Source organism: Meriones unguiculatus, chromosome X, assembly GCF_030254825.1.
Source record: "Meriones unguiculatus strain TT.TT164.6M chromosome X, Bangor_MerUng_6.1, whole genome shotgun sequence".
NCBI classification, from domain to species: Eukaryota; Metazoa; Chordata; class Mammalia; order Rodentia; family Muridae; genus Meriones; species Meriones unguiculatus.
In genome coordinates this window covers 153262997-153288863 of record NC_083369.1, presented here as the reverse complement: position 1 = coordinate 153288863, position 25867 = coordinate 153262997, and the positions used below count along the sequence as shown (strand labels likewise).

The window sequence follows — 25867 nt, the reverse complement described above, 5'->3', positions numbered from 1 at the left end:
TACATGCCAACAAGGACTGCATAATCAGACCTCATCTCTAAAATAATAAAGACCAGAGGGGTGTTTGTTGTTGTTGTTGTTGTTGTTGATGATGTTGGTTTTTTGTTTGTTTGTTTGTTTGTTTGTTTCCATAGAGGATATTTATAATTCTTCCTAGTCCCGGGTCTTGTTACTAACTCCACAATGGAGATTGTCCAATTCTCTGATTGGGTTCCTGCTCACCAATTTGACAAAAGGGGGATGATTAAATTAACTTGGAGATCCCAAGCATGTTGGAGCATGCCTCTAATCCCAGCACTCTGGCAGGCAGTGACAGTTGGATCTCTGTGCGTTCAAGTCCAGACTGGTCTACAAACCGAGCACAGCAGGTCAGTGCTACATGGAGAAAAGCAAACAAACAAAGAAACAAAGAAGCCAATATTGGTCTAGAGAGTGCTCTGTGCTTAATACCCTTCCAGAGGCCCAAAGAGGAATTCCCAGCATTCACTGGCTTGCAACTGTATCTAAAGTTCCATTGAAGTTAACACCCTCTTCCTACCTCTGTGGTTGCCAGACTTGCATGTGGTGGACAGACATACATTCAGGAAAACATCCATATATATTACAGTGAATAAATAAACATACAAATAAGGCAAATACCAAACTGATTGTGTTTGTCAACATTTAAAATCCTAACACGTAAGTGAATGAAGAAAACAAGATCAAGAGTTTGATGTCTACCTGGATTACAAAACAAGTTGGTGACTTTCCTAGGCTACCCAGTAACAGTGTCAAAAACAAAACAGGGCAGGGAAAATGGCTCAGGGGATAAGAGTGCTTGCCACACTAACATAACTACAAAGGTGGATCCCTATAACCAATGCAGACAGGACTCAGAGGTTAAGTTCCTTAGTTCAAACCCCAGCAAACACATGGGGGCTCATGACCATCGAGAATGAGATCTTCTGGTGTGCAGCTGCCCTCTACGGGTGTACAGCTGTACATGTATTCAGAATATTGAATACATAATACAGAAATAAATCTTTCAAAAATAAAAAAAAAAATACAAGGAGGAGGGAGGAAGTTGTTCCCTGACTCCAGCACACTCTGTGACATGGGTTTATATGTGCATGTACACAATGCACACACACACACACACACACACACACAACCGGAAAAAAACAAAACAAACCAAAACAAAAACACAGAAAAAAAAAATCTGTTCGGTTGCTTAAGGGCTATAATACTTTTGCGGTGCAAAGAGACTGGAGTATTCTCCAGAAACCTAAATGTTTGCAAGATGTTTTGAAAAGCTGGGGAAAATATGGACTGGACTGTGGAGATAAGTAATGGAGGTAGAGGGAATGATTCTTCATTCATGTTTATTAATTTATTCATTTATTGCCTTGAAACTTAGAAACAATTTCATTTAAGGCCTAAAGTACATTTCTAATATATCAACTTTTGAGAAAACTGTGTCGACAGAATAACGCACTGCTTCTGTCAAGTTAGAAAATACATTAGATTCAAATACAGAAACCTGATAAAAAATCTCCATCTTTCAAAACTTTGAGCAATGATAGAATTAATGCCGAAGGATCAATAAATGTGGATTTGAAGTGGATGGTCGGTTTCAGTCTAAAACTATAAAAAAAAAAAGAGGAGCACAAATTCATGGGTTTTGACATATATACATGTAAGTTGAACCTTTGGCACTAGGAACCAGGGCATCTCACCATGTAGCATTAACACATGTTCGAAAATGGTGTAGTGTGAAATGGGATAGAACCGCCAGTATTAAAGCAATATTGTCAACTAGGCAATAAAATGTTCTTCTAAATTTCTTCTTTCTCTTATTACTGCATACACTGGTAGCAAGTTTAAAATGAGGAAAGCACTCAGGAGGTAGTCTTTTTATTTCTTCTTACAAGAGAACAGGAAACAAACTTAACATTGGCCCTGTTTTCCACTGACAGTTTTAAAGAACGTCAATTCTACACTGAAAGGACTAAACAAAAGAGTTTACAGGCATCAGACACTAACGATTGGTCAGTAGACCTTCACAGGGCTTTGAGGTGATACTCAGCAGAAGCCACTTTGTAATCACTGGCAGTAAACAGCGAAGCAGAATTCTTTGCCAGATACTGAAGGAAATCATGCAAATAGCCCAGCAGTAATGGAAGGCTATGCTCATCGAAGGGTGTATTGGCCAACACTGCCCTCTTCTCACCAAGGGGCTTATAGGCCAACATGGCGCCGATTCTCACAAATAATCTCAGTAGGTGTGGTGCCCCATAGATGTGTGACACTGGCACATCAGGGTGAGCCAGCAGGATCTCAGCATACTGGGGCCTTTCAAACTCGTAGAGCAGCTGAGTGCCCAGCATCACATTGAAATACTTTTTTATCCCCCCCACAACTTCAGCAACTGCATACTCCTTATTATCAGCCCTTCCGTGTGACTTCGTACAATTGGCATACTCCTCAAGAATGGCATCTACATTCTCTTTAGCAGGGAGTTGGAACAACTGCTTCTGCCTAGTGACCAAGTCCCAGTCCTCCACCAGCCATGGTTTTAATTCTTCAGGAATCTTCACTTCCACTTCCACATCCACTCTCTTCTTCAATGCCTCCTCACTCTCCACAGTGGCAACAGCTCGTGCCCTTTTCTTCCGTGGGGGCTGGGGCATTTTGCTGCTGCTGCCACCATCTCCATTGCCAGGAGTCTTCTGCTTGCTCTTGCTTGTCTTCCGCACAGAACCAGAAGGGGCCTTCTCAGCAGAGCGACCCCCCCATCTTCCTGGAAGGGCTGGTTCAAGACTCTTTGGCAGGGAAACAGCGGACTCCTTTCCTGAGGCAGCTCTTCTCATCTGACTTCTCTGCATGTTGCTTCGAATTGCTTTCTTAGAGTTGTCTTCTTCAGCAGATTGTTGTCCACAAGTGTGAGAAGCCTGCTTTCCGGAACTCATTCAACCCTGTTTTTAGTGCAAACTACACTCTTCTTTCTTTCCCTTCCAAGGATTCCTAGCAATTTCCAAGGCAGAGTCTTACAGTTCTCCGAGGATGGTCTGGAAAGACGAAGTGGGAATACAACCCCCTATTCTGCAGGCAGGAATGCTAACAGGTTCTGCAACCGGGTTCAGATCTCCAGATCCTTTACTGTACAGCAAAGTTAGCTTTTCTGATGATGACCTGAAAGGAGAATGCAGTTCTTTGCCGCACTGGACGTGTGATCACTGCTGCTCCTCCAACCTTAAACAAGGGAAACGTCATGTGATTCAGCTAGTGAGAAAAACCAGGGAGCAAAATGCATACGGAATGCTGAGCAAGCTATTCTGTTGCTGAGTTTGAAGGATAAAACCTGAAGAGTTGGGCTGAGGCTAGCAACAACCTTTTGGATGCCACGTTAGGACATCAGATCTAATTCTACAATCCCGTGGGCTGTTTTCTTTTACCTTGAGGCATGCTTTCTCTTTGAATGTACTGGAGACCTGGCTGTCCTGGACTTTGCTTTGTACACCAGGGTGGCCTCAAACTCACAGAGATCTGCCTGCCTCTGTCTGTGTAAATTTTTGACCAGTGTCAATTCATTACCATTTATGATCCCAACTTTTTATTAAGAGTTGAAAGGTTCAAAGGCAGACCATGACTTGAATCCCAGCACTTGAGAGGCAAAGATAGGTAGATCTCTGATTTTGAAGCCAGCATTGTCTACAGAGGGATTTCAAGGACAGCCAGATAACTCTGGGAGAGTCAGAGAGAGAGAGAGAGAGAGAGAGAGAGAGAGAGAGAGAAGCAGAGACAGAGTCAGAGACAGAGAGACAGCGAAAGAGACTTCGAAAGAAATGGCATGGTGAGCCATTTGAACACATAAATCCAAGCAGTCTGAGGAGACAAAAACTCTTGAGCCTGGGATGCAGAAGGAATGCCATCTCAATAATACCTAGAGTGCTGAATAGGTGCTGAGGCTTACAAATGAATTATGCAAAGACAAAGACAAAAGACCTACTACTATAGTAATGATCTTTATGTGGTAGCAGTTAAAATGCCCAGCACAATAATGATATTCTGGTATTCGGGAAAGTATTGAATCAAGCATCATACTCTATTCATAATTATTCATGAGTTAGCAAAAGCATGAAACATGGATAATGAAATTCTCTTGCTTTGAGATTTTCCTGGCACACCTGTCCTAACACAGGTTAGATCAAGGAGAGACTCCCTAAGATTGTGTGCATTAGTCAATGCTGACAATTTGAGTCATCTACAGCACTAAGAGATTCAAATATACTCCAAAGAGGGTAAGAGTCTAACTTACTTTAGCAGTTACAGCAAATATTTAAGCCAGTAGATGACTAAATTTCCAAACAAGAAAAAGAAAATAAAGAAATGACAAGAAAAGAAGAGAAGAGAAAAGAAAAGAAAAGAAAAGAAAAGAAAAGAAAAGAAAAGAAAATTAAAGAAAAGCAATGATTCCTTTGACCTGGAACAATTTGGGACACTGATATTTTATTACCTACTCCTTGAATAAGGACACCTACAATGATTTCATCAAGGCTAAAACTGTATTCGTCATTTTAAAAAATGGCCCAGTGGAAGGGCAATGAAAAAAGGAACACTACTACTCAGTTTCCCTCTCCTCACCAGTGTAGCACTGGCAAAGAGCAACAACCTGCTGCCCCATCGGACTGCATTCAGCCCCAGCCTCTAAAAGGTATCTATCTCCAGAGCAGGGTGCGGGTTTCCCTCAAAATTAAACATTCACAGGCAACATGATTCTAACGGAAATGAAGAGTGCTGCCTTGCTCGACCTCCTTAATCTCTCTTGTAGGTTTCAGATGGCAACAGAAAACGAGACACCTGTGGGGAGAAGCTAAGGGCCCGTGGGAAAAACTATGGTTTAGAGCAACCAGGACCCTTTCTGGAGCAGCATCCTGTCTGGGGGATTGCCAGCCCCATCTGCAACATGAGAAACAGTGCTGACAGACTGTTTCCTCCAAGCATCAATGGCTTTTAGCATTGCTTGCTTTCAAGACACAGTCTAGCTATGTAGCTCTGGCTGGACTGGCAACCCATGGCAGTCCTCCTGCCTCGGTAGAGTGCATGAGATCCCATACCCAGGTGCAGTACTATTAAAAGTTAAAGGATAGGTCAAGACTATTCACAATAAAAACCTTTTTTAATAGTCCTAACACACTCCAAATCAATCTCTTAACAGACTGTCGCCATAGGGGATGAAAGAAATCATCACCACCCTTATCCTCCAAAAGCAAACGCTCCAGAAATGGTGGTCGAACATGGCAGAACTCACACCTCAAAATTAATAAATAAATAGATAGATAGATAGATAGATAGATAGATAGATAGATAAATATATACATACATAATAAAGAGACAAATAAAGCAATAACGATATACATAAACAGTAGCCATGGTGGATATTTGGCTAGGTTTTTCGAGAAGCAGTAAACAGTGAGTCCAGAAGAGCACAGAAGGCTCAGAGAGGGGTCTCGATGGAAAGAGACAGGAGGAGGATTATCGCCCTACCAATAACACAGGGCCCTGAATACCACCTTGCTTGGCTCAGAAAGCTTTGTAGGCCTGTTTCCTCACACCTTAGTCTCAGCCTTCCAGCAAAAATGACTCACAACGCTGTGGTGTGTGAGAACGACTTAGGCCTATGACTGATTTGGAGGAAGGTTTAGGCTGGGAGAACAAGCAGGTGGTGAGCACATCTCAGCACTCCGCGTCTGAGGCACCCAGGGCTCCGGACTGAAAGGCAGGTTCACTGCTACCCCACTGGCCAGGCCTAGGGCACAGGGCTCTCCAACCACCACCCGGGCTGCCCTCCCAGCCTCCCTGCCAGCATCAAAAGACTCTGCTCACGGCCAACCAGGCAGCTGGCATGTTCTTCCAGGGATGCTCCGCCAGAGTCCTGACCCTGCCCTATGCAGCCCCGCCCCTCCTCCACCAACACATGACTCCTGTCATTCACTGGCCCGCCCGGGGCAGCGGGTGACCAAGGCACCCAACGGGAACTTTGGCCCCCGGCACCTCCAGATTTTGGCCCGCCGCCTGGCGGGCTGCCCAGGTGGCTGAGCCCCACAGCAGAAGCAGCCCTACACTGACCAGTTGGTGCAGCTCCTTGCGCTGCCCACTGGGTACGGATCAGCACCGAGAGGGCTGCCAGCCGAAGGGGCAGGGGCCGGGCATCCTAGTAACCAAGGACAGCAAAGAGCCCGCCCCTGACTGAGGTCTTGTCCAATCAGCAGCCTCTCCTCCAGAAGAACAAAAGAATTCTTCCTGCCGATTCGTCAGCTTTCCAGTCAGGCAGCGAGTGCTCTTCCAGCACCTGTCCAGAATGCTTGGGGCAGGTGACTGTGACGAAACACTTGGCACATGCGCACCATTCTCAGCTTTGCCCCATGCTGGAGCTTTTGCTCCTAGCATCATGGCAAACTGGAGCATCCCACCTTGGGATTCTCACCCGAGCAACCCTTTCTGTTTTGAGCTGGCAGCACTTGTCCTCTCGCTCACACTTTGGAAATGTCAACGGTATGGTATTTGATTTCTTGCCACCCTCTGTGCTTGGGGTCGACACAAGTTCTCTGGTGAGGACACTGAGCCGCAGAAGTGTGGCTGAACCAAGGTCACACAGACTTATGACTTGGTGCTGATAAGGTCCTCACCTCTTCTCGCTCCAGGATTAAGGAGGGTTTTCTAAGCACCGCCCAACAGTGCCTCTCCCCAGTCCAGAGGCACAGCCTTCTGGCCTATGTCTTAACTTTTTCCTTCCTATTCCCCACGTTGATTTTGCATAGATTTAAATCTGCCTGCGGCCCAAATCTCAGCACATAGTGGCCCCGTTTTGCACCAGAGCCCCAGAGCATCCCTTAAATTCCGAAGATACTTATCTTTTGCCCTAGGATATCAGGATTTGACTCCAAGGCAAACTAGAGTTCCCTGAATATGGCTATCCCTTCTTCTCCCTAGTAGGCCCCTAACCCTGGGCTTGGCCTCACGATTAGGATACCAAGGGCATCACAGCACCTGGCCCAACACCAAAATATCCCGACAAACGCTGAGAACATTGAGCTTAAGCTTCTCGGAGGCTTGCTTGCTCTCTCTATCTCTATAAGATGAGGATGAACAAGAGGCAGATTTAAGAAGCTCGTGGAGTAAGCCAAGCTACTCAAGAGAAATCATCCATGAGCTACTCTCAGGCCGCTGAGCCTGAAGCTTCTAACACTCTTGTCTTGAATGGAAATCCCATCAGGAGGTGATTCAGTGGAAATGAGCACTTGTTGTCCTTGCAGACAACTTGAGGCCGGTTCTCAACACCCACAGCTGAGCAGCTCTCAGCAACCTGAAATTCCAGTTTCATGGGATTTAACACCCTTTTCTGGCCATCATATACACCAACACACACGAGGCATATATGAACACAGGCAAACACGTACATATAAACATATTTTTATTTATTTACTTATTTTTACCATGTTCTTCCTGGGCAGAGCTTAGTAGAACACACCTCCAATCTCTTGAGGGGAAGAGGAAAGCCAATCTCTAAGTCTGAGGTCTAAACAGTGAATTACATGCCAACAAGGACTGCATAATCAGACCTCATCTCTAAAATAATAAAGACCAGAGGGGTGTTTGTTGTTGTTGTTGTTGTTGTTGATGATGTTCGTTTTTTGTTTGTTTGTTTGTTTGTTTGTTTCCATAGAGGATATTTATAATTCTTCCTAGTCCCGGGTCTTGTTACTAACTCCACAATGGAGATTGTCCAATTCTCTGATTGGGTTCCTGCTCACCAATTTGACAAAAGGGGGATGATTAAATTAACTTGGAGATCCCAAGCATGGTGGTGCATGCCTCTAATCCCAGCACTCTGGCAGGCAGTGACAGTTGGATCTCTGTGCGTTCAAGTCCAGCCTGGTCTACAAACCGAGCACAGCAGGTCAGTGCTACATGGAGAAAAGCAAACAAACAAAGAAACAAAGAAGCCAATATTGGTCTAGAGAGTGCTCTGTGCTTAATACTCTTCCAGAGGCCCAAGAGTAATTCCCAGCATTCATTGGCTTGCAACTGTATCTAAAGTTCCATTGAAGTTAACACCCTCTTCCTACCTCTGTGGTTGCCAGACTTGCATGTGGTGGACAGACATACATTCAGGAAAACATCCATATATATTACAGTGAATGAATAAACATACAAATAAGGCAAATACCAAACTGATTGTGGGTGTCAACATTTAAAATCCTAACACGTAAGTGAATGAAGAAAACAAGATCAAGAGTTTGATGTCTACCTGGATTACAAAACAAGTTGGTGACTTTCCTAGGCTACCCAGTAACAGTGCCAAAAACAAAACAGGGCAGGGAAAATGGCTCAGGGGATAAGAGTGCTTGCCACACTAACATAACTACGAAGGTGGATCCCTATAACCGATGCAGACAGGACTCAGAGGTTAAGTTCCTTAGTTCAAACCCCAGCACCCACATGGAGGCTCATGACCATCGAGAATGAGATCTTCTGGTGTGCAGCTGCCCTCTACGGGTGTACAGGTGTACATGTATTCAGAATATTGAATACATAATAGAGAAATAAATCTTTCAAAAATAAAAAAAAAAATACGAGGAGGGAGGAAGTTGTTCCCTGACTCCAGCACACTCTGTGACGTGGGTTTATATGTGCATGTACACAATGCACAAACACACACACACACAACCGGAAAAAAACAAAACAAACCAAAACAAAAATGCAGAATAAAAAATCTGTTCGGTTGTTTAAGGGCTATAATACTTTTGCGGTGCAAAGAGACTGGAGTATTCTCCAGAAACCTAAATGTTTGCAAGATGTTTTGAAAAGCTGGGGAAAATTTGGACTGGACTATGGAGATAAGTAATGGAGGTAGAGGGAATGATTCTTCATTCATGTTTATTAATTTATTCATTTATTGCCTTGAAACTTAGAAACAATTTCATTTAAGGCCTAAAGTACATTTCTAATATATCAACTTTTGAGAAAACTGTGTTTACAGAATAACGCACTGCTTCTGTCAAGTTAGAAAATACATTAGATTCAAATACAGAAACATGATAAAAAAAACTCCATCTTTCAAAACTTTGACCAATGACAGAATTAATGCCGAAGGATCAATAAATGTGGATTTGAAGTGGATGGTCGGTTTCAGGCTAAAAGTATAAAAAAAAAAAAAGAGCACTAATTCATGGGTTTTGACGTATATACATGTAAGTTGAACCTTTGGCACTAGGAACCAGGGCATCTCACCATGTAGCATTAACACATGTTCGAAAATGGTGTAGTGTGAAATGGGATAGAACCGCCAGTATTAAAGCAATATTGTCAACTAGGCAATAAAATGTTCTTCTAAATTTCTTCTTTCTCTTATTACTGCATACACTGGTAGCAAGTTTAAAATGAGGAAAGCAGTCAGGAGGTAGTCTTTTTATTTCTTCTTACAAGAGAACAGGAAACAAACTTAACATTGGCCCTGTTTTCCACTGACAGTTTTAAAGAACGTCAATTCTACACTGAAAGGACTAAACAAAAGAGTTTACAGGCATCAGACACTAACGATTGGTCAGTAGACCTTCACAGGGCTTTGAGGTGATACTCAGCAGAAGCCACTTTGTAATCACTGGCAGTAAACAGCGAAGCAGAATTCTTTGCCAGATACTTAAGGAAATCATGCAAATAGCCCAGCAGTAATGGAAGGCTATGCTCATCGAAGGGTGTATTGGCCAACACTGCCCTCTTCTCACCAAGGGGCTTATAGGCCAACATGGCGCCGATTCTCACAAATAATCTCAGTAGGTGTGGTGCCCCATAGATGTGTGACACTGGCACATCAGGGTGAGCCAGCAGGATCTCAGCATACTGGGGCCTTTCAAACTCGTAGAGCAGCTGAGTGCCCAGCATCACATTGAAATACTTTTTTATCCCCCCCACAACTTCAGCAACTGCATACTCCTTATTATCAGCCCTTCCGTGTGACTTCGTACAATTGGCATACTCCTCAAGAATGGCATCTACATTCTCTTTAGCAGGGAGTTGGAACAACTGCTTCTGCCTAGTGACCAAGTCCCAGTCCTCCACCAGCCATGGTTTTAATTCTTCAGGAATCTTCACTTCCACTTCCACATCCACTCTCTTCTTCAACGCCTCCTCACTCTCCACAGTGGCAACAGCTCGTGCCCTTTTCTTCCGTGGGGGCTGGGGCATTTTGCTGCTGCTGCCACCATCTCCATTGCCAGGAGTCTTCTGCTTGCTCTTGCTTGTCTTCCGCACAGAACCAGAAGGGGCCTTCTCAGCAGAGCGACCCCCCCATCTTCCTGGAAGGGCTGGTTCAAGACTCTTTGGCAGGGAAACAGCGGACTCCTTTCCTGAGGCAGCTCTTCTCATCTGACTTCTCTGCATGTTGCTTCGAATTGCTTTCTTAGAGTTGTCTTCTTCAGCAGATTGTTGTCCACAAGTGTGAGAAGCCTGCTTTCCGGAACTCATTCAACCCTGTTTTTAGTGCAAACTACACTCTTCTTTCTTTCCCTTCCAAGGATTCCTAGCAATTTCCAAGGCAGAGTCTTACAGTTCTCCGAGGATGGTCTGGAAAGACGAAGTGGGAATACAACCCCCTATTCTGCAGGCAGGAATGCTAACAGGTTCTGCAACCGGGTTCAGATCTCCAGATCCTTTACTGTACAGCAAAGTTAGCTTTTCTGATGATGACCTGAAAGGAGAATGCAGTTCTTTGCCGCACTGGACGTGTGATCACTGCTGCTCCTCCAACCTTAAACAAGGGAAACGTCATGTGATTCAGCTAGTGAGAAAAACCAGGGAGCAAAATGCATACGGAATGCTGAGCAAGCTATTCTGTTGCTGAGTTTGAAGGATAAAACCTGAAGAGTTGGGCTGAGGCTAGCAACAACCTTTTGGATGCCACGTTAGGACATCAGATCTAATTCTACAATCCCGTGGGCTGTTTTCATTTACCTTGAGGCATGCTTTCTCTTTGAATGTACTGGAGACCTGGCTGTCCTGGACTTTGCTTTGTACACCAGGGTGGCCTCAAACTCACAGAGATCTGCCTGCCTCTGTCTGTGTAAATTTTTGACCAGTGTCAATTCCTTACCATTTATGATCCCAACTTTTTATTAAGAGTTGAAAGGTTCAAAGGCAGACCATGACTTGAATCCCAGCACTTGAGAGGCAAAGACAGGTAGATCTCTGATTTTGAAGCCAGCATTGTCTACAGAGGGATTTCAAGGACAGCCAGATAACTCTGGGAGAGTGAGAGAGAGAGAGAGAGAGAGAGAGAGAGAGAGAGAGAGAGAGAGAGAGAGAGAAGCAGAGACAGAGTCAGAGACAGAGAGACAGCGAAAGAGACTTCGAAAGAAATGGCATGGTGAGCCATTTGAACACATAAATCCAAGCAGTCTGAGGAGACAAAAACTCTTGAGCCTGGGATGCAGAAGGAATGCCATCTCAATAATACCTAGAGTGCTGAATAGGTGCTGAGGCTTACAAATGAATTATGCAAAGACAAAGACAAAAGACCTACTACTATAGTAATGATCTTTATGTGGTAGCAGTTAAAATGCCCAGCACAATAATGATATTCTGGTATTCGGGAAAGTATTGAATCAAGCATCATACTCTATTCATAATTATTCATGAGTTAGCAAAAGCATGAAACATGGATAATGAAATTCTCTTGCTTTGAGATTTTCCTGGCACACCTGTCCTAACACAGGTTAGATCAAGGAGAGACTCCCTAAGATTGTGTGCATTAGTCAATGCTGACAATTTGAGTCATCTACAGCACTAAGAGATTCAAATATACTCCAAAGAGGGTAAGAGTCTAACTTACTTTAGCAGTTACAGCAAATATTTAAGCCAGTAGATGACTAAATTTCCAAACAAGAAAAAGAAAATAAAGAAATGACAAGAAAAGAAGAGAAGAGAAAAGAAAAGAAAAGAAAAGAAAAGAAAAGAAAAGAAAAGAAAAGAAAATTAAAGAAAAGCAATGATTCCTTTGACCTGGAACAATTTGGGACACTGATATTTTATTACCTACTCCTTGAATAAGGACACCTACAATGATTTCATCAAGGCTAAAACTGTATTCGTCATTTTAAAAAATGGCCCAGTGGAAGGGCAATGAAAAAAGGAACACTACTACTCAGTTTCCCTCTCCTCACCAGTGTAGCACTGGCAAAGAGCAACAACCTGCTGCCCCATCGGACTGCATTCAGCCCCAGCCTCTAAAAGGTATCTATCTCCAGAGCAGGGTGCGGGTTTCCCTCAAAATTAAACATTCACAGGCAACATGATTCTAACGGAAATGAAGAGTGCTGCCTTGCTCGACCTCCTTAATCTCCCTTGTAGGTTTCAGATGGCAACAGAAAACGAGACACCTGTGGGGAGAAGCTAAGGGCCCGTGGGAAAAACTATGGTTTAGAGCAACCAGGACCCTTTCTGGAGCAGCATCCTGTCTGGGGGATTGCCAGCCCCATCTGCAACATGAGAAACAGTGCTGACAGACTGTTTCCTCCAAGCATCAATGGCTTTTAGCATTGCTTGCTTTCAAGACACAGTCTAGCTATGTAGCTCTGGCTGGACTGGCAACCCATGGCAGTCCTCCTGCCTCGGTAGAGTGCATGAGATCCCATACCCAGGTGCAGTACTATTAAAAGTTAAAGGATAGGTCAAGACTATTCACAATAAAAACCTTTTTTAATAGTCCTAACACACTCCAAATCAATCTCTTAACAGACTGTCGCCATAGGGGATGAAAGAAATCGTCACCACCCTTATCCTCCAAAAGCAAACGCTCCAGAAATGGTGGTCGAACATGGCAGAACTCACACCTCAAAATTAATAAATAAATAGATAGATAGATAGATAGATAGATAAATATATACATACATAATAAAGAGACAAATAAAGCAATAACGATATACATAAACAGTAGCCATGGTGGACATTTGGCTAGGTTTTTCGAGAAGCAGTAAACAGTGAGTCCAGAAGAGCACAGAAGGCTCAGAGAGGGGTCTCGATGGAAAGAGACAGGAGGAGGATTATCGCCCTACCAATAACACAGGGCCCTGAATACCACCTTGCTTGGCTCAGAAAGCTTTGTAGGCCTGTTTCCTCAAACCTTAGTCTCAGGCTTCCAGCAAAAATGACTCACAACGCTGTGGTGTGTGAGAACGACTTAGGCCTATGACTGATTTGGAGGAAGGTTTAGGCTGGGAGAACAAGCAGGTGGTGAGCACATCTCAGCACTCCGCGTCTGAGGCACCCAGGGCTCCGGACTGAAAGGCAGGTTCACTGCTACCCCACTGGCCAGGCCTAGGGCACAGGGCTCTCCAACCACCACCCGGGCTGCCCTCCCAGCCTCCCTGCCAGCATCAAAAGACTCTGCTCACGGCCAACCAGGCAGCTGGCATGTTCTTCCAGGGATGCTCCGCCAGAGTCCTGACCCTGCCCTATGCAGCCCCGCCCCTCCTCCACCAACACATGACTCCTGTCATTCACTGGCCCGCCCGGGGCAGCGGGTGACCAAGGCACCCAACGGGAACTTTGGCCCCCGGCACCTCCAGATTTTGGCCCGCCGCCTGGCGGGCTGCCCAGGTGGCTGAGCCCCACAGCAGAAGCAGCCCTACACTGACCAGTTGGTGCAGCTCCTTGCGCTGCCCACTGGGTACGGATCAGCACCGAGAGGGCTGCCAGCCGAAGGGGCAGGGGCCGGGCATCCTAGTAACCAAGGACAGCAAAGAGCCCGCCCCTGACTGAGGTCTTGTCCAATCAGCAGCCTCTCCTCCAGAAGAACAAAAGAATTCTTCCTGCCGATTCGTCAGCTTTCCAGTCAGGCAGCGAGTGCTCTTCCAGCACCTGTCCAGAATGCTTGGGGCAGGTGACTGTGACGAAACACTTGGCACATGCGCACCATTCTCAGCTTTGCCCCATGCTGGAGCTTTTGCTCCTAGCATCATGGCAAACTGGAGCATCCCACCTTGGGATTCTCACCCGAGCAACCCTTTCTGTTTTGAGCTGGCAGCACTTGTCCTCTCGCTCACACTTTGGAAATGTCAACGGTATGGTATTTGATTTCTTGCCACCCTCTGTGCTTGGGGTCGACACAAGTTCTCTGGTGAGGACACTGAGCCGCAGAAGTGTGGCTGAACCAAGGTCACACAGACTTATGACTTGGTGCTGATAAGGTCCTCACCTCTTCTCGCTCCAGGATTAAGGAGGGTTTTCTAAGCACCGCCCAACAGTGCCTCTCCCCAGTCCAGAGGCACAGCCTTCTGGCCTATGTCTTAACTTTTTCCTTCCTATTCCCCACGTTGATTTTGCATAGATTTAAATCTGCCTGCGGCCCAAATCTCAGCACATAGTGGCCCCGTTTTGCACCAGAGCCCCAGAGCATCCCTTAAATTCCGAAGATACTTATCTTTTGCCCTAGGATATCAGGATTTGACTCCAAGGCAAACTAGAGTTCCCTGAATATGGCTATCCCTTCTTCTCCCTAGTAGGCCCCTAACCCTGGGCTTGGCCTCACGATTAGGATACCAAGGGCATCACAGCACCTGGCCCAACACCAAAATATCCCGACAAACGCTGAGAACATTGAGCTTAAGCTTCTCGGAGGCTTGCTTGCTCTCTCTATCTCTATAAGATGAGGATGAACAAGAGGCAGATTTAAGAAGCTCGTGGAGTAAGCCAAGCTACTCAAGAGAAATCATCCATGAGCTACTCTCAGGCCGCTGAGCCTGAAGCTTCTAACACTCTTGTCTTGAATGGAAATCCCATCAGGAGGTGATTCAGTGGAAATGAGTACTTGTTGTCCTTGCAGACAACTTGAGGCCGGTTCTCAACACCCACAGCTGAGCAGCTCTCAGCAACCTGAAATTCCAGTTTCATGGGATTTAACACCCTTTTCTGGCCATCATATACACCAACACACACGAGGCATATATGAACACAGGCAAACACGTACATATAAACATATTTTTATTTATTTACTTATTTTTACCATGTTCTTCCTGGGCAGAGCTTAGTAGAACACACCTCCAATCTCTTGAGGGGAAGAGGAAAGCCAATCTCTAAGTCTGAGGTCTAAACAGTGAATTACATGCCAACAAGGACTGCATAATCAGACCTCATCTCTAAAATAATAAAGACCAGAGGGGTGTTTGTTGTTGTTGTTGTTGTTGTTGATGATGTTCGTTTTTTGTTTGTTTGTTTGTTTGTTTGTTTCCATAGAGGATATTTATAATTCTTCCTAGTCCCGGGTCTTGTTACTAACTCCACAATGGAGATTGTCCAATTCTCTGATTGGGTTCCTGCTCACCAATTTGACAAAAGGGGGATGATTAAATTAACTTGGAGATCCCAAGCATGGTGGTGCATGCCTCTAATCCCAGCACTCTGGCAGGCAGTGACAGTTGGATCTCTGTGCGTTCAAGTCCAGCCTGGTCTACAAACCGAGCACAGCAGGTCAGTGCTACATGGAGAAAAGCAAACAAACAAAGAAACAAAGAAGCCAATATTGGTCTAGAGAGTGCTCTGTGCTTAATACTCTTCCAGAGGCCCAAGAGTAATTCCCAGCATTCATTGGCTTGCAACTGTATCTAAAGTTCCATTGAAGTTAACACCCTCTTCCTACCTCTGTGGTTGCCAGACTTGCATGTGGTGGACAGACATACATTCAGGAAAACATCCATATATATTACAGTGAATGAATAAACATACAAATAAGGCAAATACCAAACTGATTGTGGGTGTCAACATTTAAAATCCTAACACGTAAGTGAATGAAGAAAACAAGATCAAGAGTTTGATGTCTACCTGGATTACAAAACAAGTTGGTGACTTTCCTAGGCTACCCAGTAACAGTGCCAAAAACAAAACAGGGCAGGGAAAATGGCTCAGGGGATAAGAGTGCTTGCCACACTAACATAACTACGAAGGTGGATCCCTATAACCGATGCAGACAGGACTCAGAGGTTAAGTTCCTTAGTTCAAACCCCAGCACCCACATGGAGGCTCATGACCATCGAGAATGAGATCTTCTGGTGTGCAGCTGCCCTCTACGGGTGTACAGGTGTACATGTATTCAGAATATTGAATACATAATAGAGAAATAAATCTTTCAAAAATAAAAAAAAAAATACGAGGAGGGAGGAAGTTGTTCCCTGACTCCAGCACACTCTGTGACGTGGGTTTATATGTGCATGTACACAATGCACAAACACACACACACACAACCGGAAAAAAACAAAACAAACCAAAACAAAAATGCAGAATAAAAAATCTGTTCGGTTGTTTAAGGGCTATAATACTTTTGCGGTGCAAAGAGACTGGAGTATTCTCCAGAAACCTAAATGTTTGCAAGATGTTTTGAAAAGCTGGGGAAAATTTGGACTGGACTATGGAGATAAGTAATGGAGGTAGAGGGAATGATTCTTCATTCATGTTTATTAATTTATTCATTTATTGCCTTGAAACTTAGAAACAATTTCATTTAAGGCCTAAAGTACATTTCTAATATATCAACTTTTGAGAAAACTGTGTTTACAGAATAACGCACTGCTTCTGTCAAGTTAGAAAATACATTAGATTCAAATACAGAAACATGATAAAAAAAACTCCATCTTTCAAAACTTTGACCAATGACAGAATTAATGCCGAAGGATCAATAAATGTGGATTTGAAGTGGATGGTCGGTTTCAGGCTAAAAGTATAAAAAAAAAAAAAGAGCACTAATTCATGGGTTTTGACGTATATACATGTAAGTTGAACCTTTGGCACTAGGAACCAGGGCATCTCACCATGTAGCATTAACACATGTTCGAAAATGGTGTAGTGTGAAATGGGATAGAACCGCCAGTATTAAAGCAATATTGTCAACTAGGCAATAAAATGTTCTTCTAAATTTCTTCTTTCTCTTATTACTGCATACACTGGTAGCAAGTTTAAAATGAGGAAAGCAGTCAGGAGGTAGTCTTTTTATTTCTTCTTACAAGAGAACAGGAAACAAACTTAACATTGGCCCTGTTTTCCACTGACAGTTTTAAAGAACGTCAATTCTACACTGAAAGGACTAAACAAAAGAGTTTACAGGCATCAGACACTAACGATTGGTCAGTAGACCTTCACAGGGCTTTGAGGTGATACTCAGCAGAAGCCACTTTGTAATCACTGGCAGTAAACAGCGAAGCAGAATTCTTTGCCAGATACTTAAGGAAATCATGCAAATAGCCCAGCAGTAATGGAAGGCTATGCTCATCGAAGGGTGTATTGGCCAACACTGCCCTCTTCTCACCAAGGGGCTTATAGGCCAACATGGCGCCGATTCTCACAAATAATCTCAGTAGGTGTGGTGCCCCATAGATGTGTGACACTGGCACATCAGGGTGAGCCAGCAGGATCTCAGCATACTGGGGCCTTTCAAACTCGTAGAGCAGCTGAGTGCCCAGCATCACATTGAAATACTTTTTTATCCCCCCCACAACTTCAGCAACTGCATACTCCTTATTATCAGCCCTTCCGTGTGACTTCGTACAATTGGCATACTCCTCAAGAATGGCATCTACATTCTCTTTAGCAGGGAGTTGGAACAACTGCTTCTGCCTAGTGACCAAGTCCCAGTCCTCCACCAGCCATGGTTTTAATTCTTCAGGAATCTTCACTTCCACTTCCACATCCACTCTCTTCTTCAACGCCTCCTCACTCTCCACAGTGGCAACAGCTCGTGCCCTTTTCTTCCGTGGGGGCTGGGGCATTTTGCTGCTGCTGCCACCATCTCCATTGCCAGGAGTCTTCTGCTTGCTCTTGCTTGTCTTCCGCACAGAACCAGAAGGGGCCTTCTCAGCAGAGCGACCCCCCCATCTTCCTGGAAGGGCTGGTTCAAGACTCTTTGGCAGGGAAACAGCGGACTCCTTTCCTGAGGCAGCTCTTCTCATCTGACTTCTCTGCATGTTGCTTCGAATTGCTTTCTTAGAGTTGTCTTCTTCAGCAGATTGTTGTCCACAAGTGTGAGAAGCCTGCTTTCCGGAACTCATTCAACCCTGTTTTTAGTGCAAACTACACTCTTCTTTCTTTCCCTTCCAAGGATTCCTAGCAATTTCCAAGGCAGAGTCTTACAGTTCTCCGAGGATGGTCTGGAAAGACGAAGTGGGAATACAACCCCCTATTCTGCAGGCAGGAATGCTAACAGGTTCTGCAACCGGGTTCAGATCTCCAGATCCTTTACTGTACAGCAAAGTTAGCTTTTCTGATGATGACCTGAAAGGAGAATGCAGTTCTTTGCCGCACTGGACGTGTGATCACTGCTGCTCCTCCAACCTTAAACAAGGGAAACGTCATGTGATTCAGCTAGTGAGAAAAACCAGGGAGCAAAATGCATACGGAATGCTGAGCAAGCTATTCTGTTGCTGAGTTTGAAGGATAAAACCTGAAGAGTTGGGCTGAGGCTAGCAACAACCTTTTGGATGCCACGTTAGGACATCAGATCTAATTCTACAATCCCGTGGGCTGTTTTCATTTACCTTGAGGCATGCTTTCTCTTTGAATGTACTGGAGACCTGGCTGTCCTGGACTTTGCTTTGTACACCAGGGTGGCCTCAAACTCACAGAGATCTGCCTGCCTCTGTCTGTGTAAATTTTTGACCAGTGTCAATTCCTTACCATTTATGATCCCAACTTTTTATTAAGAGTTGAAAGGTTCAAAGGCAGACCATGACTTGAATCCCAGCACTTGAGAGGCAAAGACAGGTAGATCTCTGATTTTGAAGCCAGCATTGTCTACAGAGGGATTTCAAGGACAGCCAGATAACTCTGGGAGAGTCAGAGAGAGAGAGAGAGAGAGAGAGAGAGAGAGAGAGAGAGAGAGAGAGAGAAGCAGAGACAGAGTCAGAGACAGAGAGACAGCGAAAGAGACTTCGAAAGAAATGGCATGGTGAGCCATTTGAACACATAAATCCAAGCAGTCTGAGGAGACAAAAACTCTTGAGCCTGGGATGCAGAAGGAATGCCATCTCAATAATACCTAGAGTGCTGAATAGGTGCTGAGGCTTACAAATGAATTATGCAAAGACAAAGACAAAAGACCTACTACTATAGTAATGATCTTTATGTGGTAGCAGTTAAAATGCCCAGCACAATAATGATATTCTGGTATTCGGGAAAGTATTGAATCAAGCATCATACTCTATTCATAATTATTCATGAGTTAGCAAAAGCATGAAACATGGATAATGAAATTCTCTTGCTTTGAGATTTTCCTGGCACACCTGTCCTAACACAGGTTAGATCAAGGAGAGACTCCCTAAGATTGTGTGCATTAGTCAATGCTGACAATTTGAGTCATCTACAGCACTAAGAGATTCAAATATACTCCAAAGAGGGTAAGAGTCTAACTTACTTTAGCAGTTACAGCAAATATTTAAGCCAGTAGATGACTAAATTTCCAAACAAGAAAAAGAAAATAAAGAAATGACAAGAAAAGAAGAGAAGAGAAAAGAAAAGAAAAGAAAAGAAAAGAAAAGAAAAGAAAAGAAAAGAAAAGAAAATTAAAGAAAAGCAATGATTCCTTTGACCTGGAACAATTTGGGACACTGATATTTTATTACCTACTCCTTGAATAAGGACACCTACAATGATTTCATCAAGGCTAAAACTGTATTCGTCATTTTAAAAAATGGCCCAGTGGAAGGGCAATGAAAAAAGGAACACTACTACTCAGTTTCCCTCTCCTCACCAGTGTAGCACTGGCAAAGAGCAACAACCTGCTGCCCCATCGGACTGCATTCAGCCCCAGCCTCTAAAAGGTATCTATCTCCAGAGCAGGGTGCGGGTTTCCCTCAAAATTAAACATTCACAGGCAACATGATTCTAACGGAAATGAAGAGTGCTGCCTTGCTCGACCTCCTTAATCTCCCTTGTAGGTTTCAGATGGCAACAGAAAACGAGACACCTGTGGGGAGAAGCTAAGGGCCCGTGGGAAAAACTATGGTTTAGAGCAACCAGGACCCTTTCTGGAGCAGCATCCTGTCTGGGGGATTGCCAGCCCCATCTGCAACATGAGAAACAGTGCTGACAGACTGTTTCCTCCAAGCATCAATGGCTTTTAGCATTGCTTGCTTTCAAGACACAGTCTAGCTATGTAGCTCTGGCTGGACTGGCAACCCATGGCAGTCCTCCTGCCTCGGTAGAGTGCATGAGATCCCATACCCAGGTGCAGTACTATTAAAAGTTAAAGGATAGGTCAAGACTATTCACAATAAAAACCTTTTTTAATAGTCCTAACACACTCCAAATCAATCTCTTAACAGACTGTCGCCATAGGGGATGAAAGAAATCGTCACCACCCTTATCCTCCAAAAGCAAACGCTCCAGAAATGGTGGTCGAACATGGCAGAACTCACACCTCAAAATTAATAAATAAATAGATAGATAGATAGATAGATAGATAAATATATACATACATAATAAAGAGACAAATAAAGCAATAACGATATACATAAACAGTAGCCATGGTGGACATTTGGCTAGGTTTTTCGAGAAGCAGTAAACAGTGAGTCCAGAAGAGCACAGAAGGCTCAGAGAGGGGTCTCGATGGAAAGAGACAGCAGGAGGATTATCGCCCTACCAATAACACAGGGCCCTGAATACCACCTTGCTTGGCTCAGAAAGCTTTGTAGGCCTGTTTCCTCAAACCTTAGTCTCAGGCTTCCAGCAAAAATGACTCACAACGCTGTGGTGTGTGAGAACGACTTAGGCCTATGACTGATTTGGAGGAAGGTTTAGGCTGGGAGAACAAGCAGGTGGTGAGCACATCTCAGCACTCCGCGTCTGAGGCACCCAGGGCTCCGGACTGAAAGGCAGGTTCACTGCTACCCCACTGGCCAGGCCTAGGGCACAGGGCTCTCCAACCACCACCCGGGCTGCCCTCCCAGCCTCCCTGCCAGCATCAAAAGACTCTGCTCACGGCCAACCAGGCAGCTGGCATGTTCTTCCAGGGATGCTCCGCCAGAGTCCTGACCCTGCCCTATGCAGCCCCGCCCCTCCTCCACCAACACATGACTCCTGTCATTCACTGGCCCGCCCGGGGCAGCGGGTGACCAAGGCACCCAACGGGAACTTTGGCCCCCGGCACCTCCAGATTTTGGCCCGCCGCCTGGCGGGCTGCCCAGGTGGCTGAGCCCCACAGCAGAAGCAGCCCTACACTGACCAGTTGGTGCAGCTCCTTGCGCTGCCCACTGGGTACGGATCAGCACCGAGAGGGCTGCCAGCCGAAGGGGCAGGGGCCGGGCATCCTAGTAACCAAGGACAGCAAAGAGCCCGCCCCTGACTGAGGTCTTGTCCAATCAGCAGCCTCTCCTCCAGAAGAACAAAAGAATTCTTCCTGCCGATTCGTCAGCTTTCCAGTCAGGCAGCGAGTGCTCTTCCAGCACCTGTCCAGAATGCTTGGGGCAGGTGACTGTGACGAAACACTTGGCACATGCGCACCATTCTCAGCTTTGCCCCATGCTGGAGCTTTTGCTCCTAGCATCATGGCAAACTGGAGCATCCCACCTTGGGATTCTCACCCGAGCAACCCTTTCTGTTTTGAGCTGGCAGCACTTGTCCTCTCGCTCACACTTTGGAAATGTCAACGGTATGGTATTTGATTTCTTGCCACCCTCTGTGCTTGGGGTCGACACAAGTTCTCTGGTGAGGACACTGAGCCGCAGAAGTGTGGCTGAACCAAGGTCACACAGACTTATGACTTGGTGCTGATAAGGTCCTCACCTCTTCTCGCTCCAGGATTAAGGAGGGTTTTCTAAGCACCGCCCAACAGTGCCTCTCCCCAGTCCAGAGGCACAGCCTTCTGGCCTATGTCTTAACTTTTTCCTTCCTATTCCCCACGTTGATTTTGCATAGATTTAAATCTGCCTGCGGCCCAAATCTCAGCACATAGTGGCCCCGTTTTGCACCAGAGCCCCAGAGCATCCCTTAAATTCCGAAGATACTTATCTTTTGCCCTAGGATATCAGGATTTGACTCCAAGGCAAACTAGAGTTCCCTGAATATGGCTATCCCTTCTTCTCCCTAGTAGGCCCCTAACCCTGGGCTTGGCCTCACGATTAGGATACCAAGGGCATCACAGCACCTGGCCCAACACCAAAATATCCCGACAAACGCTGAGAACATTGAGCTTAAGCTTCTCGGAGGCTTGCTTGCTCTCTCTATCTCTATAAGATGAGGATGAACAAGAGGCAGATTTAAGAAGCTCGTGGAGTAAGCCAAGCTACTCAAGAGAAATCATCCATGAGCTACTCTCAGGCCGCTGAGCCTGAAGCTTCTAACACTCTTGTCTTGAATGGAAATCCCATCAGGAGGTGATTCAGTGGAAATGAGTACTTGTTGTCCTTGCAGACAACTTGAGGCCGGTTCTCAACACCCACAGCTGAGCAGCTCTCAGCAACCTGAAATTCCAGTTTCATGGGATTTAACACCCTTTTCTGGCCATCATATACACCAACACACACGAGGCATATATGAACACAGGCAAACACGTACATATAAACATATTTTTATTTATTTACTTATTTTTACCATGTTCTTCCTGGGCAGAGCTTAGTAGAACACACCTCCAATCTCTTGAGGGGAAGAGGAAAGCCAATCTCTAAGTCTGAGGTCTAAACAGTGAATTACATGCCAACAAGGACTGCATAATCAGACCTCATCTCTAAAATAATAAAGACCAGAGGGGTGTTTGTTGTTGTTGTTGTTGTTGTTGATGATGTTCGTTTTTTGTTTGTTTGTTTGTTTGTTTGTTTCCATAGAGGATATTTATAATTCTTCCTAGTCCCGGGTCTTGTTACTAACTCCACAATGGAGATTGTCCAATTCTCTGATTGGGTTCCTGCTCACCAATTTGACAAAAGGGGGATGATTAAATTAACTTGGAGATCCCAAGCATGGTGGTGCATGCCTCTAATCCCAGCACTCTGGCAGGCAGTGACAGTTGGATCTCTGTGCGTTCAAGTCCAGCCTGGTCTACAAACCGAGCACAGCAGGTCAGTGCTACATGGAGAAAAGCAAACAAACAAAGAAACAAAGAAGCCAATATTGGTCTAGAGAGTGCTCTGTGCTTAATACTCTTCCAGAGGCCCAAGAGTAATTCCCAGCATTCATTGGCTTGCAACTGTATCTAAAGTTCCATTGAAGTTAACACCCTCTTCCTACCTCTGTGGTTGCCAGACTTGCATGTGGTGGACAGACATACATTCAGGAAAACATCCATATATATTACAGTGAATGAATAAACATACAAATAAGGCAAATACCAAACTGATTGTGGGTGTCAACATTTAAAATCCTAACACGTAAGTGAATGAAGAAAACAAGATCAAGAGTTTGATGTCTACCTGGATTACAAAACAAGTTGGTGACTTTCCTAGGCTACCCAGTAACAGTGCCAAAAACAAAACAGGGCAGGGAAAATGGCTCAGGGGATAAGAGTGCTTGCCACACTAACATAACTACGAAGGTGGATCCCTATAACCGATGCAGACAGGACTCAGAGGTTAAGTTCCTTAGTTCAAACCCCAGCACCCACATGGAGGCTCATGACCATCGAGAATGAGATCTTCTGGTGTGCAGCTGCCCTCTACGGGTGTACAGGTGTACATGTATTCAGAATATTGAATACATAATAGAGAAATAAATCTTTCAAAAATAAAAAAAAAAATACAAGGAGGAGGGAGGAAGTTGTTCCCTGACTCCAGCACACTCTGTGACGTGGGTTTATATGTGCATGTACACAATGCACACACACACACACACACACACACACAACCGGAAAAAAACAAAACAAACCAAAACAAAAATGCAGAATAAAAAATCTGTTCGGTTGTTTAAGGGCTATAATACTTTTGCGGTGCAAAGAGACTGGAGTATTCTCCAGAAACCTAAATGTTTGCAAGATGTTTTGAAAAGCTGGGGAAAATTTGGACTGGACTATGGAGATAAGTAATGGAGGTAGAGGGAATGATTCTTCATTCATGTTTATTAATTTATTCATTTATTGCCTTGAAACTTAGAAACAATTTCATTTAAGGCCTAAAGTACATTTCTAATATATCAACTTTTGAGAAAACTGTGTTTACAGAATAACGCACTGCTTCTGTCAAGTTAGAAAATACATTAGATTCAAATACAGAAACATGATAAAAAAAACTCCATCTTTCAAAACTTTGACCAATGACAGAATTAATGCCGAAGGATCAATAAATGTGGATTTGAAGTGGATGGTCGGTTTCAGGCTAAAAGTATAAAAAAAAAAAAAGAGCACTAATTCATGGGTTTTGACGTATATACATGTAAGTTGAACCTTTGGCACTAGGAACCAGGGCATCTCACCATGTAGCATTAACACATGTTCGAAAATGGTGTAGTGTGAAATGGGATAGAACCGCCAGTATTAAAGCAATATTGTCAACTAGGCAATAAAATGTTCTTCTAAATTTCTTCTTTCTCTTATTACTGCATACACTGGTAGCAAGTTTAAAATGAGGAAAGCAGTCAGGAGGTAGTCTTTTTATTTCTTCTTACAAGAGAACAGGAAACAAACTTAACATTGGCCCTGTTTTCCACTGACAGTTTTAAAGAACGTCAATTCTACACTGAAAGGACTAAACAAAAGAGTTTACAGGCATCAGACACTAACGATTGGTCAGTAGACCTTCACAGGGCTTTGAGGTGATACTCAGCAGAAGCCACTTTGTAATCACTGGCAGTAAACAGCGAAGCAGAATTCTTTGCCAGATACTTAAGGAAATCATGCAAATAGCCCAGCAGTAATGGAAGGCTATGCTCATCGAAGGGTGTATTGGCCAACACTGCCCTCTTCTCACCAAGGGGCTTATAGGCCAACATGGCGCCGATTCTCACAAATAATCTCAGTAGGTGTGGTGCCCCATAGATGTGTGACACTGGCACATCAGGGTGAGCCAGCAGGATCTCAGCATACTGGGGCCTTTCAAACTCGTAGAGCAGCTGAGTGCCCAGCATCACATTGAAATACTTTTTTATCCCCCCCACAACTTCAGCAACTGCATACTCCTTATTATCAGCCCTTCCGTGTGACTTCGTACAATTGGCATACTCCTCAAGAATGGCATCTACATTCTCTTTAGCAGGGAGTTGGAACAACTGCTTCTGCCTAGTGACCAAGTCCCAGTCCTCCACCAGCCATGGTTTTAATTCTTCAGGAATCTTCACTTCCACTTCCACATCCACTCTCTTCTTCAATGCCTCCTCACTCTCCACAGTGGCAACAGCTCGTGCCCTTTTCTTCCGTGGGGGCTGGGGCATTTTGCTGCTGCTGCCACCATCTCCATTGCCAGGAGTCTTCTGCTTGCTCTTGCTTGTCTTCCGCACAGAACCAGAAGGGGCCTTCTCAGCAGAGCGACCCCCCCATCTTCCTGGAAGGGCTGGTTCAAGACTCTTTGGCAGGGAAACAGCGGACTCCTTTCCTGAGGCAGCTCTTCTCATCTGACTTCTCTGCATGTTGCTTCGAATTGCTTTCTTAGAGTTGTCTTCTTCAGCAGATTGTTGTCCACAAGTGTGAGAAGCCTGCTTTCCGGAACTCATTCAACCCTGTTTTTAGTGCAAACTACACTCTTCTTTCTTTCCCTTCCAAGGATTCCTAGCAATTTCCAAGGCAGAGTCTTACAGTTCTCCGAGGATGGTCTGGAAAGACGAAGTGGGAATACAACCCCCTATTCTGCAGGCAGGAATGCTAACAGGTTCTGCAACCGGGTTCAGATCTCCAGATCCTTTACTGTACAGCAAAGTTAGCTTTTCTGAT

General features: G+C 44.7%; 4 protein-coding genes across 4 annotated transcripts; all 4 read right to left on the bottom strand.

The window, feature by feature from the left end:
• Nucleotides 1–2039: 2039 nt before the first annotated feature.
• LOC132649995 (mortality factor 4-like protein 2) lies at nucleotides 2040–2948 on the bottom strand. Its single transcript, XM_060374761.1, has one exon. The coding sequence runs from the start codon at nucleotides 2946–2948 to the stop codon at nucleotides 2040–2042; it is 909 nt and encodes a 302-aa protein (XP_060230744.1).
• Nucleotides 2949–9597: 6649 nt separating this feature from the next.
• Nucleotides 9598–10506, bottom strand: LOC132649994 (mortality factor 4-like protein 2). The gene has a single exon (XM_060374760.1). The coding sequence runs from the start codon at nucleotides 10504–10506 to the stop codon at nucleotides 9598–9600; it is 909 nt and encodes a 302-aa protein (XP_060230743.1).
• Nucleotides 10507–17162: 6656 nt separating this feature from the next.
• On the bottom strand, nucleotides 17163–18071 carry LOC132649993 (mortality factor 4-like protein 2). Its single transcript, XM_060374759.1, has one exon. The coding sequence runs from the start codon at nucleotides 18069–18071 to the stop codon at nucleotides 17163–17165; it is 909 nt and encodes a 302-aa protein (XP_060230742.1).
• A 6670-nt stretch (nucleotides 18072–24741) lies between these two features.
• LOC132650130 (mortality factor 4-like protein 2) lies at nucleotides 24742–25650 on the bottom strand. Its single transcript, XM_060375513.1, has one exon. The coding sequence runs from the start codon at nucleotides 25648–25650 to the stop codon at nucleotides 24742–24744; it is 909 nt and encodes a 302-aa protein (XP_060231496.1).
• Nucleotides 25651–25867: the final 217 nt, after the last annotated feature.

What these genes read in the sequence shown, in the direction of transcription:
- LOC132649995 (XM_060374761.1), bottom strand. Translation starts at nt 2,948, where the DNA reads ATGAGTTCCGGAAAGCAGGCTTCTCACACTTGTGGACAACAATCTGCT.
- LOC132649994 (XM_060374760.1), bottom strand. Translation starts at nt 10,506, where the DNA reads ATGAGTTCCGGAAAGCAGGCTTCTCACACTTGTGGACAACAATCTGCT.
- LOC132649993 (XM_060374759.1), bottom strand. Translation starts at nt 18,071, where the DNA reads ATGAGTTCCGGAAAGCAGGCTTCTCACACTTGTGGACAACAATCTGCT.
- LOC132650130 (XM_060375513.1), bottom strand. Translation starts at nt 25,650, where the DNA reads ATGAGTTCCGGAAAGCAGGCTTCTCACACTTGTGGACAACAATCTGCT.